General features: G+C 45.4%; 1 protein-coding gene across 2 annotated transcripts; it reads left to right on the plus strand.

Annotated features, from left to right (window-relative positions):
* LOC129844829 (phosphatidylserine synthase 1-like) lies at positions 1 to 25,635 on the plus strand. Of its 2 annotated transcripts, XM_055912977.1 has the most exons (13): positions 1 to 423; positions 1,516 to 1,607; positions 2,107 to 2,151; positions 3,090 to 3,214; positions 3,675 to 3,833; positions 3,974 to 4,125; positions 7,075 to 7,216; positions 14,070 to 14,182; positions 14,470 to 14,535; positions 16,155 to 16,254; positions 17,602 to 17,670; positions 20,088 to 20,148; positions 22,578 to 25,635. In XM_055912977.1, exons 1-13 carry the CDS (start codon positions 239 to 241, stop codon positions 22,670 to 22,672), a joined length of 1,404 nt encoding a protein of 467 aa, XP_055768952.1. In that variant the 5' UTR covers positions 1 to 238; the 3' UTR covers positions 22,673 to 25,635. The 2 variants fall into 2 exon arrangements, with proteins under 2 accessions (XP_055768952.1, XP_055768953.1); XM_055912978.1 differs by lacking the exon at positions 1 to 423 and having other exon boundaries at positions 1,564 to 1,607; positions 2,523 to 3,214.
* The last annotated feature ends 85 nt before the right edge of the window (positions 25,636 to 25,720 follow it).

The raw sequence follows: 25,720 nt of genomic DNA on the forward strand, positions 1-25,720 counted from the left end.
ATACGTTTCAGAAAATTTAACCCGTGATGTTCCCACTCGCAAGAAGGCAGCAGTTGATGCTTGACTCTGTTTTTCTTTAGGTTGTGCTGTTGCGCACATATTTAACAGACGTGCGTCTGGTCGTTTTGGTCTTTACTCATGGACAACATGAATCATTAATTTCGCTGAACGTCTAAATGTCAATCTAAAGGAGCCCGCAGGAGGTGAGGCGGATTCCTCTGGTCGCCCTCCCAAAATTATGGCGTCCGGATATGGGTACGAATCGCGGACCATAGGCAAAGATGATGTGAACTACAGGATGCATTTCCGTATGATCAACGAGCAGCAAGTGGAGGACATTACACTGGACTTTTTCTATAAGCCGCACACAATAACACTGTTAACATGCACAGTGCTCAGCTTGATGTATTTCGCATTTACAAGGTAAGTAGAGTGGCTAGCCAGTTAACTACCGGTAGTTAACATTAGCTAGCTATATGCTAACGATATTGACTGGGCCAACTGCCAGAGCAGCTAAGTGTTTGTTTATGCAGTCAAAAAGTAATTAAGTTCGCTAGTATTTCCGACAATTGACATGAGTAACTAAGGTCTTTCGATGAAGTAGTTAGCTAGCTTAAGTTCTCTGGTGCGGGACTGACCATCTGGCTCCTCTCTCTCGCTCTCGTCTCGAATGAAGGGGCATGTTTAATTTGTTTGGTTACGATGTAGTAAGTGGGCTGTTTATTTGTAGCTACATTGTGGCAACGTGCCACGTTTGTACCTTTTCTATACGGTGGGGAAGGATCTCCCTTCCTGTTTTTTGGTGGTCCATTTTTATCTGCAAGATGCATCTAGCCATTTCTTACATCATGGGTGTATTCAGTTCTATTGAACATTTGCTACGTTGCGGAACCGTTTGCATTGAACGTTCTTGAACAGTCTTTGAGGTACTTTTGCGCCGTTTGTTGGGTGTGGCGGGCTGTGGTTGAAGCAATGAGTTACGTATTTAAAGGAACGCGGTGCATTTTGAACTCACAACCCAACCCCTCCCGTTTTTCAACTGGTCGTTCGTACAGCACCGTTTCCACTACGTTTTTGCGTACTGAACGCAGCCCATGATGCACAGCTTGTCTGTGTCCAAATGCATCCTATTCCATATAGAGGCCTAGTCAAAAGTATTTCACTATGTGGAATGGGATGCCATTTGGGACAAATCCCTTATCTGCTGCTCTCATCAAGAGTGGTTTATCCTCAATAACCAAATGGAATGGGGGGTGTCAGGAGTAGGTCAATCGGCACTGATGCGTGAATTATAATATCATTTCAGCCCTCTCACTGATCTTTAATAAGTATGATTGAAGGAGAGCACAGTACAGCAGGCTATGTGGGGACAGAGGTGGGAATAGAATGTGGGTTTCAAACCCACCTGTCCAATCAGTGCATCAGTTTTATAACTATTTTCATCTCACTGACTCTGAAATGTCTTAATGCTGGTTTTGGTTTGTGTTAATAATCCTTGCCTTTTTGTTATGTTAGGGATGAGTCAAACGAAGACGCTAACTTGTGGGTGGGCCTCATCCTGGTCATCTCCTTCTTCCTGGTCATCAGTGTTCTGGCCTTCCCTAACGGTAAGGACAAGGTTGTCCAAGCTGCTTCTGACATCAAATGGCACCCTTTTCCCTATATAGTGCACTACTTTAGACCTGGGCTCTGGTCAAAAGTAGTGCACTATATAGGGAATAGGGTGCTAGTGTAAGCTAGCTAGTGCGCGCTAGTAGCGTTTGAAACGGTGATGTCACTCGCTCTGAGATCTTGAAGTAGTTGTTTCCCTTACTCTGCAAGGGCCGTGGCTTTTGTGGAGGGATGGGTAACGATGCTTCGTTACCCAACAAATGACTGTTGTCTGTGTTCAGAGGGTCCCTGGTTCAATCCCAGGTTGGGGTGAGGAGAGGGACGGAAGTAACTCTGTTACACCAGGTCCTGGTAATAAAGTTGTGCTGGTGCAACAATAATATGTTGAGATAAAACGTTGTATGTGTCAGACATCTCTACATGTCATTGTACCAGCCCTGTAACTCTTAAGTGTAGATGAAGTTGTTGATTCAATATTTTTTGACATCTCTCTAGGACCATTTACCAGACCACATCCGGCGATATGGCGAATAGTTTTCGGTGAGTTACATTAAGGGACAAATATAACAATCCCTTTTTTTGTATAGGCCTAGTTACCATTCCAGTTTACTTTGAATGAGCTTAACCATGAATTATCCACCCAATTCAGGAGAGTTGGTACTCTCTAGGTTTCTTTATAGGTTCCTTCCTTCTAGGGAGTGTTTCCTGGCCACTGTGCTTCTGCTTCGGTTGCTCTTTTGGGTTTAGGCCTACTTTCTGACAAATGTTGATGTAAAAAGTTGCTGAAACTAGTTCTGCCCTGATTGAATGAGATTCTGCCTAATCTGTTATTGCTTTGTTATCGTCAGGCGTGAGTGTGCTGTACTTCCTGTTCCTGGTGATCTGACATCTCCCTGTTATGGTCTGGTCAGGTCTGAGTGTGCTGTACTTCCTGTTCCTGGTGATCTGACATCTCCCTGTTATGGTCTGGTCAGGTCTGAGTGTGCTGTACTTCCTGTTCCTGGTGATCTGACATCTCCCTGTTATGGTCTGGTCAGGTCTGAGTGTGCTGTACTTCCTGTTCCTGGTGATCTGACATCTCCCTGTTATGGTCTGGTCAGGTCTGAGTGTGCTGTACTTCCTGTTCCTGGTGATCTGACATCTCCCTGTTATGGTCTGGTCAGGTCTGAGTGTGCTGTACTTCCTGTTCCTGGTGATCTGACATCTCCCTGTTATGGTCTGGTCAGGTCTGAGTGTGCTGTACTTCCTGTTCCTGGTGATCTGACATCTCCCTGTTATGGTCTGGTCAGGTCTGAGTGTGCTGTACTTCCTGTTCCTGGTGATCTGACATCTCCCTGTTATGGTCTGGTCAGGTCTGAGTGTGCTGTACTTCCTGTTCCTGGTGATCTGACATCTCCCTGTTATGGTCTGGTCAGGTCTGAGTGTGCTGTACTTCCTGTTCCTGGTGATCTGACATCTCCCTGTTATGGTCTGGTCAGGTCTGAGTGTGCTGTACTTCCTGTTCCTGGTGTTCATCATCTTCCTAAACTGGGAGCAGGTGAAGAACGTCATGTACTGGCTGGACCCCAACCTGCGCTACGCCACCCGGGAGGCTGACATCATGGTGAGTAAGCAGCAGCCTTGCTCTCCTATCAGTCTCTGTGGGTGCATCCCAACTCACCCGGTTCCCTATAGAGTGCACTACTTTTCACTAGAGCCGTGGTCAAAAGTAGTGCACTATAATAGGGGAATAGAGTGCCATTTGGGACGCACCCTTTCTTTACTATCAGTTTGATCTCTTAGGTATCAGTCTCTTTGTTAGCACATTGACCTCGGCTACCTCCCGTTCTCCACCTGAGGTGCACACGTCATGCCGTTTAACAATTGTGAAATTCCCTCCAGCTAATAATTAGACCAATCCAATGCTTTTAATCCATGATGGGAAGTGTGCAAGTCCACACTTTGGGGAAAAGGGTGGAGAAACAGGATACAGCCCTCTTCTAGCACCAACACTCACTTCCTCATGCTCTTGTTCTGATTGACTGTTGTTGATGTCGTCTCTGGCTGCTGTGCTCTGCTTGTAGGAGTATGCAGTGAACTGTCACGTGATCACCTGGGAGCGAATCCTGAGCCACTTTGACATATTTGCCTTCAGCCACTTCTGGGGCTGGGGCATGAAGGCCCTGCTCATCCGCAGCTACGGCCTCTGTTGGACCATCAGCATCACCTGGGAGCTCACTGAGGTACACACACCCCAAAGCACGAACACACACAAACACCAAATGTCAGAACATTTGGTTAGGAGAGTGTCAGAGAAGGAGTTTAAGAGAGGTATAAATGATTACTCTTCCTCTCCCTCTTTTCCCCCTCATCCTCTCCTCAGCTGTTCTTCATGCACCTGCTGCCTAACTTTGCTGAGTGCTGGTGGGACCAGCTGATCCTGGACATCCTGTTGTGTAATGGAGGAGGCATCTGGATGGGTATGACTGTCTGTCGCTTCCTGGAGATGAGGACCTACCACTGGGCCTCCATCAAGTAGGTACCCATAACCCTACCACTGGGCCTCCATCAAGTAGGTACCCATAACCCTACCACTGGGCCTCCATCAAGTAGGTACCCATAACCCTACCACTGGGCCTCCAAGTAGGTACCCATAACCCTACCACTGGGCCTCCATCAAGTAGGTACCCATAACCCTACCACTGGGCCTCCATCAAGTAGGTACCCATAACCCTACCACTGAGCCTCCATCAAGTAGGTACCCATAACCCTACCACTGGGCCTCCAAGTAGGTACCCATAACCCTACCACTGGGCCTCCATTAAGTAGTTACCCATAACCCTACCACTGGGCCTCCATTAAGTAGTTACCCATAACCCCTACCACTGGGCCTCCATCAAGTAGGTACACATAACCCTACCACTGGGCCTCCATCAAGTAGGTACCCATAACCCTACCACTGGGCCTCCATCAAGCAGGTACCCATAACCCTACCACTGGGCCTCCAAGCAGGTACCCATAACCCTACCACTGGGCCTCCATCAAGTAGGTACACATAACCCTACCACTGGGCCCCCATCAAGTAGGTACACATAACCCTACCACTGGGCCTCCATCAAGTAGTTACCCATAACCCTACCACTGGGCCTCCATCAAGCAGGTACACATAACCCTACCACTGGGCCTCCATCAAGTAGGTACACATAACCCTACCACTGGGCCTCCATCAAGTAGGTACACATAACCCTACCACTGGGCCTCCATCAAGTAGGTACACATAACCCTACCACTGGGCCTCCATCAAGCAGGTACACATAACCCTACCACTGGGCCTCCAAGTAGGTACACATAACCCTACCACTGAGCCTCCATCAAGTAGGTACCCATAACCCTACCACTGGGCCTCCATCAAGTAGGTACCCATAACCCTACCACTGGGCCTCCATCAAGTAGGTACACATAACCCTACCACTGGGCCTCCATCAAGTAGGTACACATAACCCTACCACTGGGCCTCCATCAAGTAGGTACACATAACCCTACCACTGGGCCTCCATCAAGTAGGTACACATAACCCTACCACTGGGCCTCCATCAAGTAGGTACACATAACCCTACCACTGGGCCTCCAAGTAGGTACCCATAACCCTACCACTGGGCCTCCATCAAGTAGGTACCCATAACCCTAACCCTATCACTGGGTCTCCATCAAGCAGGTACCCAAAACCCTACCACTGGTCCTCCTGACCCTGTCACTGGACCTCCATCAGGTAGGTCCTCCTAACCCTACCACTGGGCCTCCATCAAGTAGGTACCCATAACCCTAACCCTATCACTGGGTCTCCATCAAGCAGGTACCCAAAACCCTACCACTGGTCCTCCTGACCCTGTCACTGGACCTCCATCAGGTAGGTCCTCCTAACCCTACCACTGGGCCTCCATCGGGTACACAAAAGTATATGGACACCTGCTCATCAAACATCTCATTCCAAACTCATGGATATAAAAATTGTGTTTGCCCCCCCCCCCCCCCCCCCTTTTCTGCTATGACAGCCTCCACAATTCTGGGAAGGCTTTCCACTAGATGTTGGAACATTGCTGTGGGCTCTTGCTTCCTTTCAGCCATGAGCATTAGTGGGGTCGGGGGCTGTTGCTGAAACAGGAAAGGGCCTTTCCCAAACGTTTGCCACGAAGGAGCACAGAGTCATCTAGAATGTTATTGTATGCTGTAGCGTTAAGATTTCCCTTCACTGGAACTAAGAGGCCCGAACCATGAAAAACAGACCCAGACCATTATTCTGTCAAACCCAGATTCTTCCATCTGACTGCCAGATGGTGAAGCGTGATTCATCACTCTAGAGAACACGTTTCCACTTTTCCAGAGTCCAATGGTGGAGAGCTGTACACCACTCTAGCCGAAGCTTGGCATTGCGCATGGTTATCTTAGGTTTGTGTGCAGCAGCTCGGCCATGGAAACCCATTTCATGAAGCTCCCGATGAACAGTTATTGTGCTGACGTTGTTTCCAGAGGCAGTTTGGAACTCGTTGTGAGTGTTGCAACCGAGGACAGACAATTTTTACGCGCTTCAGCACTCGGCGGTCCTGTTCTGTGAGCTTGTGTGGCGTACCACATTGCGGCTGAGCTATTGTTGCTCCTTGACGTTTCCACTTCACAATAACAGCACTTACAGTTGACCAGTCAGCTCTAGCAGGGCAGAAATTTGACGAACTGACTTGTTGGAAAAGTGGCATCCTATGACGGTGCCACGTTGATAGTCACTGAGCTCTTCAGTACGGCCATTCTACTGCCAATGTTTGTCAATGGAGATTGTATGGCTGTGTGCTTGATTTTATATACAGGTCAGCAAACAGGTCTACCTGAAATTGCCGAACCCACAAATTTAAAGGGGTGTCCACATACTTTTGGATATGTAGTGTAGGTCCTCCAAGCACTACCACTGGGCCTCCATCATGTAGGTCCCCTCCCTCACTCGCTTTACTGGCTGTGTCACAATTGGCACCCTTTTCCCTGTATAGAGCAGTTCTTTTCACCAGGGCCTATGGGGCTCTGCAATAGCGACCTGTCCAGGGGGTGTACTTGTTCGTCCAGCTGCCTCACGCTACCTAAACAGGAGATCTGCTTCTGCCCTATGGGCCGTTCTGGCTCAGACAAGGCTACTTACTGTATCTAGGGAATAGTGACATTTGTCTACGTCTCAGAAACAAAACCGTATGGAAATTGACTTCCTATATTTTTTACATTGACCTTTTAGTCATTTATCAGACTCTCTGATCCAGAGCCACTTACAGTTTAGCTTTCATTTAGTATTATCATGCCCGTTGCCTGGTAACGAGGTGGACATGAATGATTTATGTAATGGCATTGTTTTCATCCTAGTTAGCTGTGTTACTTCTCTTTTTGTATGTCTATTCACAAGCCTTGTTAACTCGTCTGCCGTGTGTGTGTCTCTCTCTACCTGTGCAGGGACATCCACACCACGACAGGGAAGATCAAACGTGCTGCGCTCCAGTTCACCCCGGCTAGCTGGACCTACGTCCGTTGGTTTGACCCCAAGTCTTCCCTGCAGCGCGTCACCGGGGTCTACCTCTTCATGATCATCTGGCAGGTATGTTCCTGGGTTCAAACGTACAACTGTAATTCTATTTCTAATGCACCCACGTCCAATAACACCCTATAGTGCACTACTTTAGGGCCCTGGTCAAAGTCTATCTGACCTGACAGCACTAGGTATATGGGGAGTTCTGCCTGATGGGTTAGCGGTTAGCATTAGGTATATGGGGAGTTCTGTCTGACGGGTTAGCGGTTAGCATTAGGTATATGGGGAGTTCTGGCCTGACGGGTTAGCCGTTAGCATTAGGTATATGGGGAGTTCTGGCCTGACGGGTTAGCGGTTAGCATTAGATATATGGGGAGTTCTGGCCTGACGGGTTAGCGGTTAGCATTAGATATGTGGGGAGTTCTGGCCTGACAGGTTAGCGGTTAGCACTAGGTATATGCGGAGTTCTGCCTGACGGGTTAGCAGTTAGCACTAGGTATATGCGGAGTTCTGGCCTGACAGGGGTTAGCAGTTAGCACTAGGTATATGCGGAGTTCTGGCCTGACAGGGGTTAGCGGTTAGCACTAGATATATGGGGAGTTCTGGCCTGACAGGGGTTAGCGGTTAGCACTAGGTATATGGGGAGTTCTGGCCTGACAGGGGTTAGCGGTTAGCACTAGGTATATGGGGAGTTCTGGCCTGATGGGTCAGCACTTAGCACTAGGTATATGGGGTGTTCTGACCTGACAGGGGTTAGCAGTTAGCACTGGGTATATGGGGAGTTCTGACTGACAGGGGTTAGTAGTTAACACTAGGTATATGGGGAGTTCTGACTGACAGGGGTTAGCACTAGGTATATGGGCAGTTCTGGCCTGACAGGGGTTAGCACTAGGTATATGGGGAGTTTTGGCCTGACAGGGGTTAGCAGTTAACACTAGGTATATGGGGAGTTCTGCCTGACAGGGGTTAGCAGTTAGCACTAGGAATATGGGGAGTTCTGGCCTGACAGGGGTTAGTAGTTAACACTAGGTATATGGGGAGTTCTGACTGACAGGGGTTAGCACTAGGTATATGGGCAGTTCTGGCCTGACAGGGGTTAGCACTAGGTATATGGGGAGTTCTGGCCTAACGGGTTAGCGGTTAGCATTAGATATATGGGGAGTTCTGGCCTGACGGGTTAGCGGTTAGCATTAGATATATGGGGAGTTCTGGCCTGACAGGTTAGCGGTTAGCACTAGGTATATGCGGAGTTCTGCCTGACAGGGGTTAGTAGTTAACACTAGGTATATGGGGAGTTCTGACTGACAGGGGTTAGCACTAGGTATATGGGCAGTTCTGGCCTGACAGGGGTTAGCACTAGGTATATGGGGAGTTCTGGCCTGACAGGGGTTAGCGGTTAGCACTAGATATATGGGGAGTTCTGGCCTGACGGGTTAGCGGTTAGCACTAGGTATATGGGGAGTTCTGGCCTGACAGGGGTTAGCACTAGGTATATGGGGAGTTCTGGCCTGACAGGGGTTAGCACTAGGTATATGGGGAGTTCTGGCCTGACAGGGGTTAGCACTAGGTATATGGGGAGTTCTGGCCTGACAGGGGTTAGCACTAGGTATATGGGGTGTTCTGGCCTGACAGGGGTTAGCGGTTAGCACTAGGTATATGTGGAGTTCTGGCCTGATAGGGGTTAGCACTAGGTATATGGGGAGTTCTGGCCTGACAGGGGTTAGCAGTTAGCACTAGGTATATGGGGAGTTCTGCCTGACGGGTTAGCACTTAGCATTAGGTATATGCGGAGTTCTGGCCTGACAGGGGTTAGCGGTTAGCATTAGATATATGGGGAGTTCTGGCCTGATGGGTTAGCGGTTAGCACTAGGTATATGGGGAGTTCTGGCCTGACAGGGGTTAGCAGTTAGCACTAGGTATATGGGGAGTTCTGGCCTGACAGGGGTTAGCACTAGGTATATGGGGAGTTCTGGCCTGACAGGGGTTAGCACTAGGTATATGGGGAGTTCTGGCCTGACAGGGGTTAGCACTAGGTATATGGGGAGTTCTGGCCTGACAGGGGTTAGCACTAGGTATATGGGGAGTTCTGGCCTGACAGGGGTTAGCACTAGGTATATGGGGTGTTCTGGCCTGACAGGGGTTAGCGGTTAGCACTAGGTATATGTGGAGTTCTGGCCTGATAGGGGTTAGCACTAGGTATATGGGGAGTTCTGGCCTGACAGGGGTTAGCAGTTAGCACTAGGTATATGGGGAGTTCTGCCTGACGGGTTAGCACTTAGCATTAGGTATATGCGGATTTCTGGCCTGACAGGGGTTAGCGGTTAGCATTAGATATATGGGGAGTTCTGGCCTGATGGGTTAGCGGTTAGCACTAGGTATATGGGGAGTTCTGGCCTGACAGGGGTTAGCAGTTAGCACTAGGTATATGGGGAGTTCTGGCCTGACAGGGGTTAGCACTAGGTATATGGGGAGTTCTGGCCTGACAGGGGTTAGCACTAGGTATATGGGGAGTTCTGGCCTGACAGGGGTTAGCACTAGGTATATGGGGGGTTCTGGCCTGACAGGGGTTAGCGGTTAGCACTAGGTATATGTGGAGTTCTGGCCTGATAGGGGTTAGCACTAGGTATATGGGGAGTTCTGGCCTGACAGGGGTTAGCAGTTAGCACTAGGTATATGGGGAGTTCTGCCTGATGGGTTAGCTGTTAGCACTAGGTATATGGGGAGTTCTGGCCTGACAGGGGTTAGCAGTTAGCACTAGGTATATGGGGAGTTCTGGCCTGACAGGGGTTAGCGGTTAGCACTACGTATATGGGGAGTTCTGGCCTGACAGGGGTTAGCAGTTAGCACTAGGTATATGGGGAGTTCAGGCCTGACAGGGGTTAGCGGTTAGCACTAGGTATATGGGGAGTTCTGGCCTGACAGGGGTTAGCAGTTAGCACTAGGTATATGGTATATTCCATTGCAAAAATGGTTTTGCTACGGTGTTCCCTAATGAATATGACCCTGGGTTAATGATGGAAAACAGTGGAGTTTATTCAGTGCTTCACCATCTATCCATCCACCCCACGGTGTGGTGGGGCGCTGTTCCCCGTCCAGAAACTGTCCACCCAGTCACATGTCATCCGACTAGTTTTTACTCTAAGTAATGAGTTTTCAATAAGAACACGCCAGGCAGAACTCCCCATATACAGTCCCAGTCAAAAGTTTGGACACACCTACTCATTCCAGGGTTTCTTTTATAATACTATTTTCTACATTGTAGGATGCAAAGCTGTCAAGGCAAATGGTGGCTACTTTGAAGAATCTCATATATAAAATACTTACTGCATGATTCCGTATGTGTTATTTCATAGTTTTGATGTCTTCACTACAATGCAGAAAATAGTAAAAATACAGAAAAGCCCTGGAATGAGGAGGTGTGAACTTCTGACTGGTACTGTATAGATGGTACTGTATAGATGGAACTGTACTGGTACTGTATAGATGGAACTGTATAGATGGAACTGTATAGATGGAACTGTATAGATGGTACTGTATAGATGGTACTGTATAGATGGTACTGTATAGATGGTACTGGTACTGTATAGATGGTACTGGTACTGTATAGATGGTACTGGTACTGTATAGATGGTACTGTATAGATGGTACTGTATAGATGGTACTGTATAGATGGTATTGTATAGATGGTACTGTACTGGTACTGTATAGATGGTACTGTATAGATGGTACTGGTACTGTATAGATGGTACTGGTACTGTATAGATGGTACTGGTACTGTATAGATGGTACTGTATAGATGGTATTGTATAGATGGTACTGTACTGGAACTGTATAGATGGAACTGTATAGATGGTACTGTATAGATGGTACTGGTACTGTATAGATGGTACTGGTACTGTATAGATGGTACTGTATAGATGGAACTGTACTGGTACTATATAGATGGAACTGTACTGGTACTGTATAGATGGTACTGTACTGGTACTGTATAGATGGTACTGTATAGATGGTACAACACTGGTACTGTATAGATGGTACTGTATAGATGGTACTGTATAGATGGTACAACACTGGTACTGTATAGATGGTACTGGTACTGTATAGATGGTACTATATAGATGGTACTGGTACTATATAGATGGAACTGTATAGATGGTACAACACTGGTACTGTATAGATGGTACTGTAGAGATGGTACTGTAGAGATGGTACTGTATAGATGGTACTGTACTGGTACTGTATAGATGGTACTGTATAGATGGTACTGTACTGGTACTATATAGATGGAACTGTACTGGTACTGTATAGATGGCACTGGTACTGTATAGATGGTACTGGTACTATATAGATGGTACAACACTTGGACTGTATAGATGGTACTGTATAGATGGTACTGTATAGATGGAACTGTATAGATGGAACTGTATAGATGGAACTGTACTGGTACTATATAGATGGAACTGTACTGGTACTGTATAGATGGTACTGTATAGATGGAACTGTATAGATGGTACTGTATAGATGGTACTGTATAGATGGTACTGTATAGATGGTACTGTACTGGTACTGTATAGATGGTACTGTATAGATGGTACTGTATAGATGGTACAACACTGGTACTGTATAGAAGGTACTGGTACTGTATAGATGGAACTGTATAGATGGTACTGTATAGATGGTACTGTATAGATGGTACTGTATAGATGGTACTGTATAGGTGGTACTGTATAGGTGGAACTGTATAGGTGGAACTGTATAGATGGTACTGTATAGATGGTACTGTATAGATGGTACTGTATAGATGGTACTGTACTGGTACTGTATAGATGGAACTGTATAGATGGTACTATATAGATGGTACAACACTGGTACTGTATAGATGGAACTGTATAGATGGTACAACACTGGTACTGTATAGATGGTACTGTATAGATGGTACTGTATAGATGGTACTGGTACTGGTACTATATAGATGGAACTGTATAGATGGTACTGGTACTGGTGCTATATAGATGGAACTGTATAGATGGTACAACACTGGTACTGTAAGATGGTACTGTATAGATGGTACTGTATAGATGGTACTGTACTGGTACTGTATAGATGGTACTGTATAGATGGTACTGTATAGATGGTACTGTACTGGTACTATATAGATGGAACTGTATAGATGGTACTGTACTGGTACTGTACTGGTACTGTATAGATGGTACTGTATAGATGGTACTGTACTTGTACTGTATAGATGGTACTGTATAGATGGTACTGTATAATGGGTATTCTGCCTGGCGTGTTCTTATTGAAAACTCATTACTTAAAGTGATTAACTAGCCGGATGACATGTGACTGGGTGGACAGTTTCTGGACGAGGACAGCGCCCCACCACACCGTGGGGGGGATGAAAAGATGGTGAACTTGAATAAGTTCCAGTGCTTTCCATCATTAACCCAGGGTCATATTCATTAGGGAACACTGTAGCAAAACCATTTTTGCAATGGAAAATGAAAATGAGCATTTCTTGTTGGAAAAGTTCTAGTAGTCCCTCCCTGTTTTAGTCCGTTGTCTTCTATTCGTTGCCAATGAATACAATCCAGGTCCCAGCCAGAGAGCCCCCCATAGCTGCCAATACTCCTTCACCCCCCCCCCCCCCCCCCCCCCCTTTATCCTCAATACTGGCTGCCATGGCGATGAAAAGCTGAGCAGCTTCTCTGCTTTTTGTGTGGTGGTGAAAAGGACTAGTCTTTCTCTCCTCTCTCTCCCCCCCCCCTCCCCCCTCTGTCTCCCGTTCCCAACACGCTGGGGGCTTGAAATAGTAATTACCCAGTCTTTGAGATTAGCTTGACGAGGGGTGGGGGGAGAGAGTGGGGTGAGACTGTGGAGGGGTGGGTGAGTAGATAGGAGGGGAGAGCAAAGGTAGAGAGAGAGAGTCCTCAGGAGTTGCTACTGTTTAGCTGCTTTCTCTCCAGAGGGCCTCTAGACAGGCTCAGGGCCAAATAAGACTCTCTCTACACTGAGAGACACACACACACACACAGGCTCAGGGCCAAATGACAGCGTGTTGAGACAGTCTGGTTCCAGTCTCTTCATTATGCTGTACTGTGGATGATGAGAAGCGCAGGGTCAAACTGTGAGTGGGTGGGTCCGAATTGTTGACATGGTTCACTGTTCTAGTTTGTATTGCATAGCTAGGTTATTTATTCTACTTCCTCATTTGATAGGTAGAGAGAGGGAGGAGTTAGTTGGGGTGGCAGGTAGCCTAGTGGTTAGAGCATTGGGCCAGTAACCAAAAGGTTGCTAGATCGAATACCCAAGCTGCCAAGGTCAAAATCTGTCGTTCTGCCCCTGAACAAGGAAGTTAACCCACTGTTCCTAGGCCGTCATTGAAATAAGAATTTGTTCTTAACGGACTTCCCTAGTAAAATTACAAAAAAATCTAATCAATTGTGGCTGTATTCAGCGTGATTGAAATGCGGCAGGGCTCGACGCTGACATTTTTTCCAAGTAGCACTGGTGCCTCGGTTGAGAAAGGTAGTCAAACACCAAGACATTTAGGAGCACAATGAACATGATCTAATAAAGCTAGAATCCTTCAAGTGCTCCTAAATTAATATTCGAGGTCGCACAGTAACATATTTAATTGCATATGTGAGTAAAATGGTGGCTGGGGGGGAGCTCTGTAGAGCCCTGTGTGTGGAGGGGGGGGAGCTCTGTAGAGCCCTGTGTGGGGGGGACGATGACTCTGTAGAGCCCTGTGTGTGGGGGGGGGGGGGGAGCTCTGTAGAGCCCTGTGTGGGAGGGGGGGAGCTCTGTAGAGACCTGTGTGTGTGTGGGGGGGGGGGGGGGGGGGGCTCTGTAGAGCCCTGTGGGGGGTGGCTTTGTGATAGTATCTGTGATAACTCTCTCTCTCTATGTTTCTCCATAGCTGACAGAGTTGAACACATTCTTCCTGAAGCACATATTTGTGTTCCCGGCGTGCCACGCCCTCAGCTGGTGTCGGATCCTCTTCATCGGCATCATCACAGCTCCCACCGTGAGGTAGGACCTCACCCCTCGCCTGGGCTGATCCCCCCCCCCCCCCCCCCCTCTCCTCTGCCCCCCCTTCTCTCCCAATTTGCACCCCTTCTGCACCAGTCTTTAGAAAAGTCATCAGTCATAGCGTCAGTGTTTGTCCAACATCAGAGTTCTTCTTCCATCTCAACATGTCTAGAGTTAATGGCTATGAGAGGACCGCTCTCTGTCTGTGGTAAACTGGGTCACATGTCTGTCTTTCCATCCTGTATTTGTCCTGACCGGTTGTGGTGTTTTCTCCCCGTGTTTTTCAGGCAGTACTATGCCTACCTCACAGACACACAGTGTAAGCGTGTTGGGACACAGTGCTGGGTGTTTGGGTGAGTGTTATTTCATTAGCTACTACCATGACGACAGTAGATGATGTCTGAGGAGATAAAGCTGTATACTCTGCTGTCTGCCATCTCCACCATTAAACTACAATACACATTTCCGTCTGCAGTAGCCAGCCATCAGGTCGATGATTTACCTTCAGTCAACAACTGAACAGGGCTCTTTGTCGGTGTGGTTCTACCGCTGGGCTGTGTGTTTGTATGTAAACTGTAGCCGTGTGAGGGTGAAGACATGGGGGATGGAGGCTAATGTCAACGCACCTTCAACAGCCTGGAGGACTGAGAAACTCTAGCTGGTTAGGGCTGTACACACACAGTCACACACACACACAGACAGTCTGGCAGTGAAGCACTCCAAAACAATGGCCTCCATTATCCCCCAGCTAAACCCTGAGTATTAAAGACTGGCTGTATTAAAGTCATTACTAAGACACATGATGTAGGGTAGAATACTCTGTAATCACTAAGTCAGTAGATGTGTGTATTCTGACTGTTATTTATGTTTAGATATACATACACTTCTCTAAATCAAACTTTATTTGTCACATGTGCCGAATACAATAACCAACAATGCAGATTTAAAAAAATGGCGTTAAGAAAATATTTACAAAATAAACTAAAGTAACACAATAAAATAACAATAACGAGGCTATATACAGGGAGTACCGGTACCGAGTCGGGGGTACAGGTTAGTCAAGGTCATTTGTACATGTAGGTAGAGGTGAAGTGACTATGTATAGATAATAAACAGCGAGTAGCAGCAGTGTAAAAACAAAGGAGGGGCGGGGGGGGGGGGGCAGTGTAAATAGTTCAGGGGCCATTTGATTCATTGTTCAGCAGTCTTATGGCTTGGGTGGTAGAATCTTTTAAGGAGCCTTTTGGACCTAGACTTGGCACTCCGGTACCGCTCGCTGTGCGGTAGCAGAGAGAACAGTCTATGACTTGGGTGACTGGAGTCTTTGACACATTTTTGGGGCCTTCCTCTGACGACGCCTAGTATAATGGTCCTGGATGGCAAGAAGCATGGCCCCAGTGATGTACTGGGCCGTACGCACTACCCTCTGTGTGTATATTCTAGTGTTTTGCCATGTTTAGGGAAATAAGGGATCGTATAAACTTTTGTAGACAAAACATTTGTAAAATGTGATCTAATATTTCCCCCCCATTATATCCCATTAAAATGCTGTCTATCATGTTTCCATTGTGCGTGTGGCATGTGTACTGTTGTCAGTATGTTTATTTAGGTTGGATCTTAATATCTTACTTATTCCCTCCAGCTCCCACTAGAGTAAAGGCTGTTGGCAATGTTAACATCTGACCATGTAGATGGACTGGTTTCATGTTTCCATGGGCATCAGCTTACCTCTCGCTCTGCCTCTCTCACCCCTCACCCTCCTCTCCCTCACTCTGTCATGTCACCACCCAGCCGGGTGACAGGTGTCATAGGGTGCGTCCCAACAGGTACCCTATTCCCTTTATAGTGCACTACTTTAGACCAGGTTATCCACCATGGAGGGAATAGGGAGCCATTTGGGACACAGATATAGCTGGCTGATTTCCCAGCAGCCTTAGCTGTAGTGTGTGACGTGTGTTTGTTGACATCACAGGGCCATAGCGTTCCTGGAGGCCTTGGCGTGTATAAAGTTTGGAATGGAGCTGTTCTCCAAGACCCAGGTCCTCTATGTGCTGGTGTGGCTGGTGTGCGTGGTAAGAATGGTCTCCACACAGCTGTCATGTCCATGTAGTTTTACTATGTACATAAACATACCAGTCTCCCCACAGCTGTCATGTCCAAGTAGTTTTACTATGTACATCAACATACCAGTCTCCACACAGCTGTCATGTCCAAGTAGTTTTACTATGTACATAAACATACCAGTCTCCACACAGCTGTCATGTCCAAGTAGTTTTACTATGTACATCAACATACCAGTCTCCACACAGCTGTCATGTCCAAGTAGTTTTACTATGTACATAAACATACCAGTCTCCACACAGCTGTCATGTCCAAGTAGTTTTACTATGTACATCAACATACCAGTCTCCACACAGCTGTCATGTCCATGTAGTTTTACTATGTACATAAACATACCAGTCTCCACACAGCTGTCATGTCCAAGTAGTTTTACTATGTACATAAACATACCAGTCTCCACACAGCTGTCATGTCCAAGTAGTTTTACTATGTACATAAACATACCAGTCTCCACACAGCTGTCATGTCCAAGTAGTTTTACTATGTACATAAACATACCAGTCTCCACACAGCTGTCATGTCCAAGTAGTTTTACTATGTACATCAACATACCAGTCTCCACACAGCTGTCATGTCCATGTAGTTTTACTATGTACATCAACATACCAGTCTCCACACAGCTGTCATGTCCAAGTAGATTTACTATGTACATAAACATACCAGTCTCCACACAGCTGTCATGTCCAAGTAGTTTTACTATGTACATCAACATACCAGTCTCCACACAGCTGTCATGTCCAAGTAGTTTGTTTATGTACATAGTAAAACTAGTCTCCAAACAATTGTTCAGGTCTCTAAAAGTACATATCACTATTTATGTTAGCAGACCAGTCCGTTTCTTGTCATATTTAATGTACCATAAATAGCTTCGTCATCCTTAAGAGCACGTGACTGTTGGACCAACCTACCAGGGCTGTGGTTGTCCTAGTATTAGATGGTGACAGGATAACCTACCAGGGCTGTAGTTGTCCTAGTATTAGATGGTGACAGGTTAACCTACCAGGGCTGTAGTTGTCCTAGTATTAGATGGTGACAGGTTAACCTACCAGGGCTGTAGTTGTCCTAGTATTAGATGGTGACAGGGTAACCTACCAGGGCTGTAGTTGTCCTAGTATTAGATGGTGACAGGATAACCTACCAGGGCTGTAGTTGTCCTATTCATAGATCTATCTATGTATATGTACATTTTTGTATTTTATGTTTTGACTATTGTTTCAACCAATTTCCCTCTAGGATGATAAAGCTGAAACTTGACCTTGAACTGACTTTGGCCTTAACTCTGTCTCCTCTCCTCCCAGGCCTTAATCACATTCCTGTGTCTGTATGGGATGGTGTGGTATGCAGAGATCTATGGCCCCAAAGAGAAGGTATGCTGACATACCAGGCTAGATATGAACTACACTTTGTTGACTACAGGATGGTCCTTCTGCAACCATTCTCCATATACATGCACCTTTATTCATCTCTTAGAACACATCTCCCTGGAACTGTGACTATCCCAGCTCATTTAGAACACATGTCCCTGGAACTGTGACTATCCCAGGTCATTTAGACAACATGTCCCTGGAACTGTGACTATCCCAGGTCATTTAGACAACATGTCCTTGGAACTGTGACTATCCCAGGTCATTTAGAACACATGTCCCTGGAACTGTGACTATCCCAGGTCATTTAGAACACATGTCCCTGGAACTGTGACTATCCCAGGTCATTTAGAACACATGTCCCTGGAACTGTGACTATCCCAGGTCATTTAGAACACATGTCCCTGGAACTGTGACTATCCCAGGTCATTTAGAACACATGTCCCTGGAACTGTGACTATCCCAGGTCATTTAGAACACATGTCCCTGGAACTGTGACTATCCCAGGTCATTTAGAACACATGTCCCTGGAACTGTGACTATCCCAGGTCATTTAGAACACATGTCCCTGGAACTGTGACTATCCCAGGTCATTTAGACAACATGTCCCTGGAACTGTGACTATCCCAGGTCATTTAGAACACATGTCCCTGGAACTGTGACTATCCCAGGTAATTTAGAACACATGTCCCTGGAACTGTGACTATCCCAGGTCATTTAGAACACATGTCCCTGGAACTGTGACTATCCCAGGTCATTTAGAACACATGTCTCTGGAACTGTGACTATCCCAGGTCATTTAGAACACATGTCCCTGGAACTGTGACTATCCCAGGTCATTTAGACAACATGTCCCTGGAACTGTGACTATCCCAGGTCATTTAGACAACATGTCTCTGGAACTAAGACATGCTAACCAAGACACGCTAACCTCTCACCGTTACAATAACAGGGGAGGTTAGCATTTTATATCCCCAAGACATGCTAACCTCTCACCATTACAATAACAGGGGAGGTTAGCATTTTATATCATACCCCCAAGACACGCTAACCTCTCAACATTACAATAGCAGGGGAGGTTAGCATTTTATATCATACCCCAAGACACGCTAACCTCTCACCATTACAATAACAGGGGAGGTTAGCATTTTATATCATACCCCAAAGACACGCTAACCTCTCACCATTACAATAACAGGGGAGGTTAGCATTTTATATCATACCCCAAGACACGCTAACCTCTCACCATTACAATAACAGGGGAGGTTAGCATTTTATATCATACCCCAAGACACGCTAACCTCTCACCATTACAATAACAGGGGAGGTTAGCATTTTATATCATACCCCAAAGACATGCTAACCTCTCACCATTACCATAACAGGGGAGGTTAGCATTTTATATCATACCCCAAAGACATGCTAACCTCTCACCATTACAATAACAGGGGAGGTTAGCATTTTATATCATACCCCCAAGACACGCTAACCTCTCACCATTACAATAACAGGGGAGGTTAGCATTTTATATCATACCCCCAAGACACGCTAACCTCTCACCATTTTACAATAGCAAGGGAGGTTAGCATTTTATATCATACCCCCAAGACACGCTAACCTCTCACCATTTTACAATAACAGGGGAGGTTAGCATTTAATTTTTGGTGGGGAGGGGTTGATATTTGTGCGTCTAATTTAGTTTGCTTAATTGAGCGACTAAGGTCACTGCAAAAACGTCTAAATTAATGACAGATTTCTTGAGTAATCTTAGATTAATTCTGACTATTTTGAAGCATCTGGCTACGGCATCTCAAGATGGACAAACGGTAGTATTGCTGTTTTTCAAGCGAAGGTCTTTTTAAGGGAGTATGCGAGCACACTCGTTCAGTTTGCCTAGCCAAGTTTGCTGCGGCTTAAAGTCCCAGGGCCAGAGAGAGGGTTTGAGAGAGTTCTCTGAGAAGTCCTCATAGCCAACTGGAAAGCTTTTCTACAGAAACCAGGATTTGTGTAGAATGTTGTTTCACCCTCGTTTTAACCGCGCTGTGAATGGCAGTCTCCACACCTGTTGTTTTTACAGTTCCAACATAAACTAGCGGACTCACTGTGTAGTTTAGTCTTCAGGGAATATGACCTTGTGGTTCATCTATAGAGAATATGACAGGATGTCACAGCTTTTCATCTGTAGATTATTAACCTTGGATTCACTCCAATGACTTTGGCCATGTCCCAAATGGCACCCTACTCCCTATATAACCTAGTGCACTACTTTCACCAGGACTCTAGTGCACTATACAGTATAGGGGGGAGGATGCCATTTGGGACTCTTGCCTATGGCTGGATCAGCTGGCTGTTGGCTGTGTAGCGTTCTCTCAGCCATATGTCAGTGACATGTCTGTTCTGACCCCTCCTGTGTTTTACAGAGCTACTCTGAATGTGAGGACAGCAACTACAATGAGGACTTTGTGTCAGAACAAGGGAAAGGTAACTATGGTGTCTCTATTCATCCTCTCGGTTTAAACACATGCAGGTGATTATTAATGGGTTTCATATGTAATATGCCATTTTTTGTTATTTATGTCTCCCATTGTTGGGTAACTTGAGTTTCATCCAATCTGAGACTGGGAGTGTTGAGTGTAAATATAGTTAGGTAGTAGTCTGACCTCAAGTGGTTGACTGGGAGGGTTTACTGTAAATATAGTTAGGTAGTAGTCTGACCTAGTGGTTGACTGGGAGGGTTTACTGTAAATATAGTTAGGTAGTAGTCTGACCTAGTGGTTGACTGGGAGGGTTTACTGTAAATATAGTTAGGTAGTAGTCTGACCTCAAGTGGTTGACTGGGAGGGTTTACTGTAAATATAGTTAGGTAGTAGTCTGACCTAGTGGTTGACTGGGAGGGTTTACTGTAAATATAGTTAGGTAGTAGTCTGACCTAGTGGTTGACTGGGAGGGTTTACTGTAAATATAGTTAGGTAGTAGTCTGACCTCTAGTGGTTGACTGGGATGGTTTACTGTAAATATAGTTAGGTAGTAGTCTGACCTAGTGGTTGACTGGGAGGGTTTACTGTAAATATAGTTAGGTAGTAGTCTGACCTAGTGGTTGACTGGGAGGGTTTACTGTAAATATAGTTAGGTAGTAGTCTGACCTAGTGGTTGACTGGGAGGGTTTACTGTAAATATAGTTAGGTAGTAGTCTGACCTCTAGTGGTTGACTGGGAGGGTTTACTGTAAATATAGTTAGGTAGTAGTCTGACCTCTAGTGGTTGACTGGGAGGGTTTACTGTAAATATAGTTAGGTAGTAGTCTGACCTCTAGTGGTTGACTGGGAGGGTTTACTGTAGATATAGTTAGGTAGTAGTCTGACCTCTAGTGGTTGACTGGGAGGGTTTACTGTAAATATAGTTAGGTAGTAGTCTGACCTCTAGTGGTTGACTGGGAGGGTTTACTGTAAATATAGTTAGGTAGTAGTCTGACCTCTAGTGGTTGACTGGGAGGGTTTACTGTAAATATAGTTAGGTAGTAGTCTGACCTCTAGTGGTTGACTGGGAGGGTTTACTGTAAATATAGTTAGGTAGTAGTCTGACCTCTAGTGGTTGACTGGGAGGGTTTACTGTAAATATAGTTAGGTAGTAGTCTGACCTCTAGTGGTTGACTGGGAGGGTTTACTGTAAATATAGTTAGGTAGTAGTCTGACCTCTAGTGGTTGACTGGGAGGGTTTACTGTAAATATAGTTAGGTAGTAGTCTGACCTCTAGTGGTTGACTGGGAGGGTTTACTGTAAATATAGTTAGGTAGTAGTCTGACCTCTAGTGGTTGACTGGGAGGGTTTACTGTAAATATAGTTAGGTAGTAGTCTGACCTAGTGGTTGACTGGGAGGGTTTACTGTAAATATAGTTAGGTAGTAGTCTGACCTCTAGTGGTTGACTGGGAGGGTTTACTGTAAATATAGTTAGGTAGTAGTCTGACCTCTAGTGGTTGACTGGGAGGGTTTACTGTAAATATAGTTAGGTAGTAGTCTGACCTAGTGGTTGACTGGGAGGGTTTACTGTAAATATAGTTAGGTAGTAGTCTGACCTAGTGGTTGACTGGAAGGGTTTACTGTAAATATAGTTAGGTAGTAGTCTGACCTCTAGTGGTTGACTGGGAGGGTTTACTGTAAATATAGTTAGGTTGTAGTCTGACCTCTAGTGGTTGATTGGGAGGGTTTACTGTAAATATAGTTAGTTAGTAGTCTGACCTCTAGTGGTTGACTGGGAGGGTTTACTGTAAATATAGTTAGGTAGTTGTCTGACCTCTAGTGGTTGACTGGGAGGGTTTACTGTAAATATAGTTAGGTAGTAGTCTGACCTCTAGTGGTTGACTGGAAGGGTTTACTGTAAATATAGTTAGGTAGTAGTCTGACCTCTAGTGGTTGATTGGGAGGGTTTACTGTAAATATAGTTAGGTAGTAGTCTGACCTCTAGTGGTTTGATTGGGGAACTTGCCTCTTATCCAATGGAAACTCACCTCTACTTTGAACTATGTTCAACCATCAAAATGTGTCGTCCATTAGAGATGTCTTTGCGAATTGTTCAACACAGACACAATATGAACATTAAAACGATGAGAATCTTTCCCTCACTCACTCTGTTCTTTGGCTGTGCCTATTTGTTGTGTATGACTTTATGATGGTGCACTGTCTGTATATTTAGACATCTTGGTTGTGTCGCAAATGGCATCCTCTACAGTGCACACTACCCATAGGGCTCTGGTCAAAATTAGTGCACTGTATAGGCAATAAGGTGCCATTTAGGATGCAGTCAATATCTTTTTACTGTTTTATATTGTGTGACGTCACATTTGATGTGTTTTCTAGATATGTACCAATATGTTCTAATAAACCTGAACCTAATCCTAAACTTAAACCTTGCAGGAGAACTGCATTCTGAGGTTGAGGCTCCTCCCACCAGGCAGCGTGGGCGGAGCTCAGGGAAGAACAAATCCACCAATGGGCTGGGGAAGAAGTAATGCTAGCCCTGCCACTCAGGGATGAGTCCCGCCCTCTTCTCCTGTCAGAACCCCGGACCACAGAGGAAGAGGTGCATGTTGGAAGAGATGGAAGAGAAAGAAAGGATAGACAACACTTTCTCTGTGCATTTTAACGTACGGAGAAGCACCCATCCATAAGAGGGGAGAGTGGGCCCAGGTTAGGGGCATGGTCAGTGGACAGGATAGACAGACACCATGTCCATGCAGGGTTGTAGAGGAAGGAGAGAGGGGGGGTGTGGCCTATAGATCAGAGAACCACACAGATACCTACTGGTGGTTCACATGAGCTCCTACCTACCCTACTGCTGATCAGTTTGTGTGTGTCTGCGTAAGCATGTGTGTGTGTGTGTGTGTGGTGGCAATATTGCTTATCCTCAGTCGGAACAGAAGAATGCATGTTCCATTGTACAGGAGTTGGTAAACTACTGTGATTGGAGAACTACGTTTATCCTATACCATATATCTTTCATGTGCTTCAGCCCATAGAATTAGAATACTAGAATGGATATGAACCTTCTTATGGTGGTCTACAGGCTGTCAGCCATTTTGGTCAGGGAGGTGGTCAACCATGGATAAGATATTGTGTAAAATAATGAAATGGAAGAATTTGTCTGCAGTGTATGTTTGTTAGCTAGCTAACCGGACAGCTTTTAGAGGAATGATTCAATTAATTTGTCAAATTAACATTCAATATGCCAACATTCCATTCAAACAATCCATACACTGGCTGGTTGGAAATGCAACAAGTTGGCTATTGATATTGTATCATAGTGACACTCACAGTTTTCCAAGAAAACAACAACAGTTTTGACATTTATGGTCTGTTTACATATATTATAGAGGCTATATCAAAATGTGTATAAAACCTGTATAAACTGTATTTATAATTAGGACTATTTTAGATTGATGATTACATTCAACATTTCTGATATCACATGCCTTTTATTTTCCTGTAGAAGTCAAATGAGGATTCTGCCTCGACTGCCATTCATTCCAGTTAGACTGGTTTGGATTTCTCCCTGAACAATACGGCTTCCATTATTCACCCTGTTCTGGAAATGTGAGGGTTTTTGACATAGCCCCCCCCCCCCCCCCCCTCCATCAAACTACTGTATTTAAATGGAACCCTATTCTCTATATAGTGCACTAAGATTGACCAGACCCCAGTCCAATGTACTGCACTAAGAAGATAATAGGGTGCCATTTGGGAAGCAGACGTTTTATAGCTGTGTAATATCAGAAGTTGGACTCTCGTGTTGACTACTGTAGGGCTGCTGTTGTTCACCATCGGGCCAACTCTTCATCATCAGTTTCATATTTGTAAGTGTTCACCATTTTTGGTTTGTTTTTATGACTTGAACAAAGAGAGGAATGTGAACAGAGGCCGTATGTATCAAACATCTGAGTAGGAGTGCTGATCTAGGATCAGGTCCCCCCCGTCAATGTAATCGTACTCAGTATGCTCTAAAATACTCAAACTGATCCTAGATCAGCACTCTACTGTCGGAGTAGAGATGCTTGGTACATATGGCACCAGGATTTTAATGCAAAGCTGCTTTGGCTTGGAAGGACGGGCGTTTCTGATTTTTGTGTTTGACCTCCTGGGTCAAAGAATTGTCTTTGCGCTCCACCAGCTCCATATAAGCTGTTGACTTCCGTTGTTTTGGAGATGCCGTACATTTACTGTAATGTTTTGTTTTGCGTGTTTTGTGAAATCATCGTCATGACCTTTGTGTGATTTATTATGTGTCGTCCCAAATGGCACCATATTCCCTGTATAGTGCACTACCTTTGACCAGAGTCCTATGGGCCCTGGTCAAAAAGTAGTGCACTATAAAGGGATTTTGATGCCATTTAGGATGCAGCCTTCCTCTCCCTTCACATCCGGGCTGCTGTCTTTTTACAGGAAATGACGAGGCCAGTCGTTCATAGTTGGAGCTTGGTCTGTCTGTGCAGGCAGGTAGCTTTGTTTTACTACGATGTGGACGCTCTCGTTCTCACCTTCATGGCATTTTGCATGGCTAAGTGTGGAAATGGATCCGAGTGTCTCGGGAGGGACTGGGGGATGCTACAGATGTACTACAGTAGTAGTGAAAACAAATGGTCTTTGCGTCAGTGTCACACCACATCAGTAAGCCAGTATTCACAATGTCTTTTTTCAGTGTTGCTGTAAACATTTGTAATTCAACGCCCTTGTGCCTGTATTTATGTAGTTTTGTTATTTTTTACACTTCACACTTTTTATGCAGTTTGTATTCAGCCTACTACATTTCATTTTTTATTTTTACTGCTCTAATTACGTTGGTAACCAGTTTTATAATAGCAGTAAGGCACCTCTGGGGTTTGTGGTATATGGCCAATATACCACGGCTACGGGCTGTGTCCTAGCACTTCGGGTTGAGTCGTGCATAAGAACAGCCCTTAGCCGTGGTATATTGGCCATATACCACACCCCCTCGTGACTTTTTGCTCAAGTAAAGGTTTGTCAGTCACTGGGCCTGGTTAATACTCTTAGAATGCATCCATCATAGCTCCCTTAGAGTCGACACTGTTCTGACATAACTGTCTTTAAGCTACTCTTTTGCATACAAAATTGCATATAATTACTGAGAAATGTGGTTTGATGAATGGAGTTTAGTGATGGCACTCTGAGCTATTATCACCCATCCAGTTGTCAGATAAGTGAATATTTCAAGGGAGGGTAGAAGGGTGCATTTTAGAAGTATTCATCCATAGCCATCATCTCAACACACATATTTCTCTCATGTCAATATCAGACACTGACACTCATCCACAGGTAGCATGGACCAGACTCCCTGGCTCTATAGAATATGGCATGTTGTTTCTGGAATGAAGATGCCATTTTGCCAAAACAATCCCTCTCGAAAAGGAGACTTGTGTTTGTTTTTTCACTCTGAATTAATAAAACTTTATTAAAAATGTTTTGTATTTCCTCTTCAATTGTCTTGTAGACTATATGTCTCATTAGAAATACCTTGTGCTGTGTTAATGAGTTTAAAACCTATA

This window comes from Salvelinus fontinalis, unplaced genomic scaffold (genome assembly GCF_029448725.1).
Source record: "Salvelinus fontinalis isolate EN_2023a unplaced genomic scaffold, ASM2944872v1 scaffold_0236, whole genome shotgun sequence".
Lineage (NCBI taxonomy): Eukaryota > Metazoa > Chordata > Actinopteri > Salmoniformes > Salmonidae > Salvelinus > Salvelinus fontinalis.

Coding starts and splice junctions, on each gene's coding strand:
- LOC129844829 (XM_055912977.1), top strand. CDS start 239: ATGGCGTCCGGATATGGGTACGAATCGCGGACCATAGGCAAAGATGAT. Junction 1,608..2,106: donor TGTTCTGGCCTTCCCTAACG/GTAAGGACAAGG, acceptor ACATCTCTCTAG/GACCATTTACCAGACCACAT. Junction 16,255..17,601: donor TGGTGTGGCTGGTGTGCGTG/GTAAGAATGGTC, acceptor CTCTCCTCCCAG/GCCTTAATCACATTCCTGTG.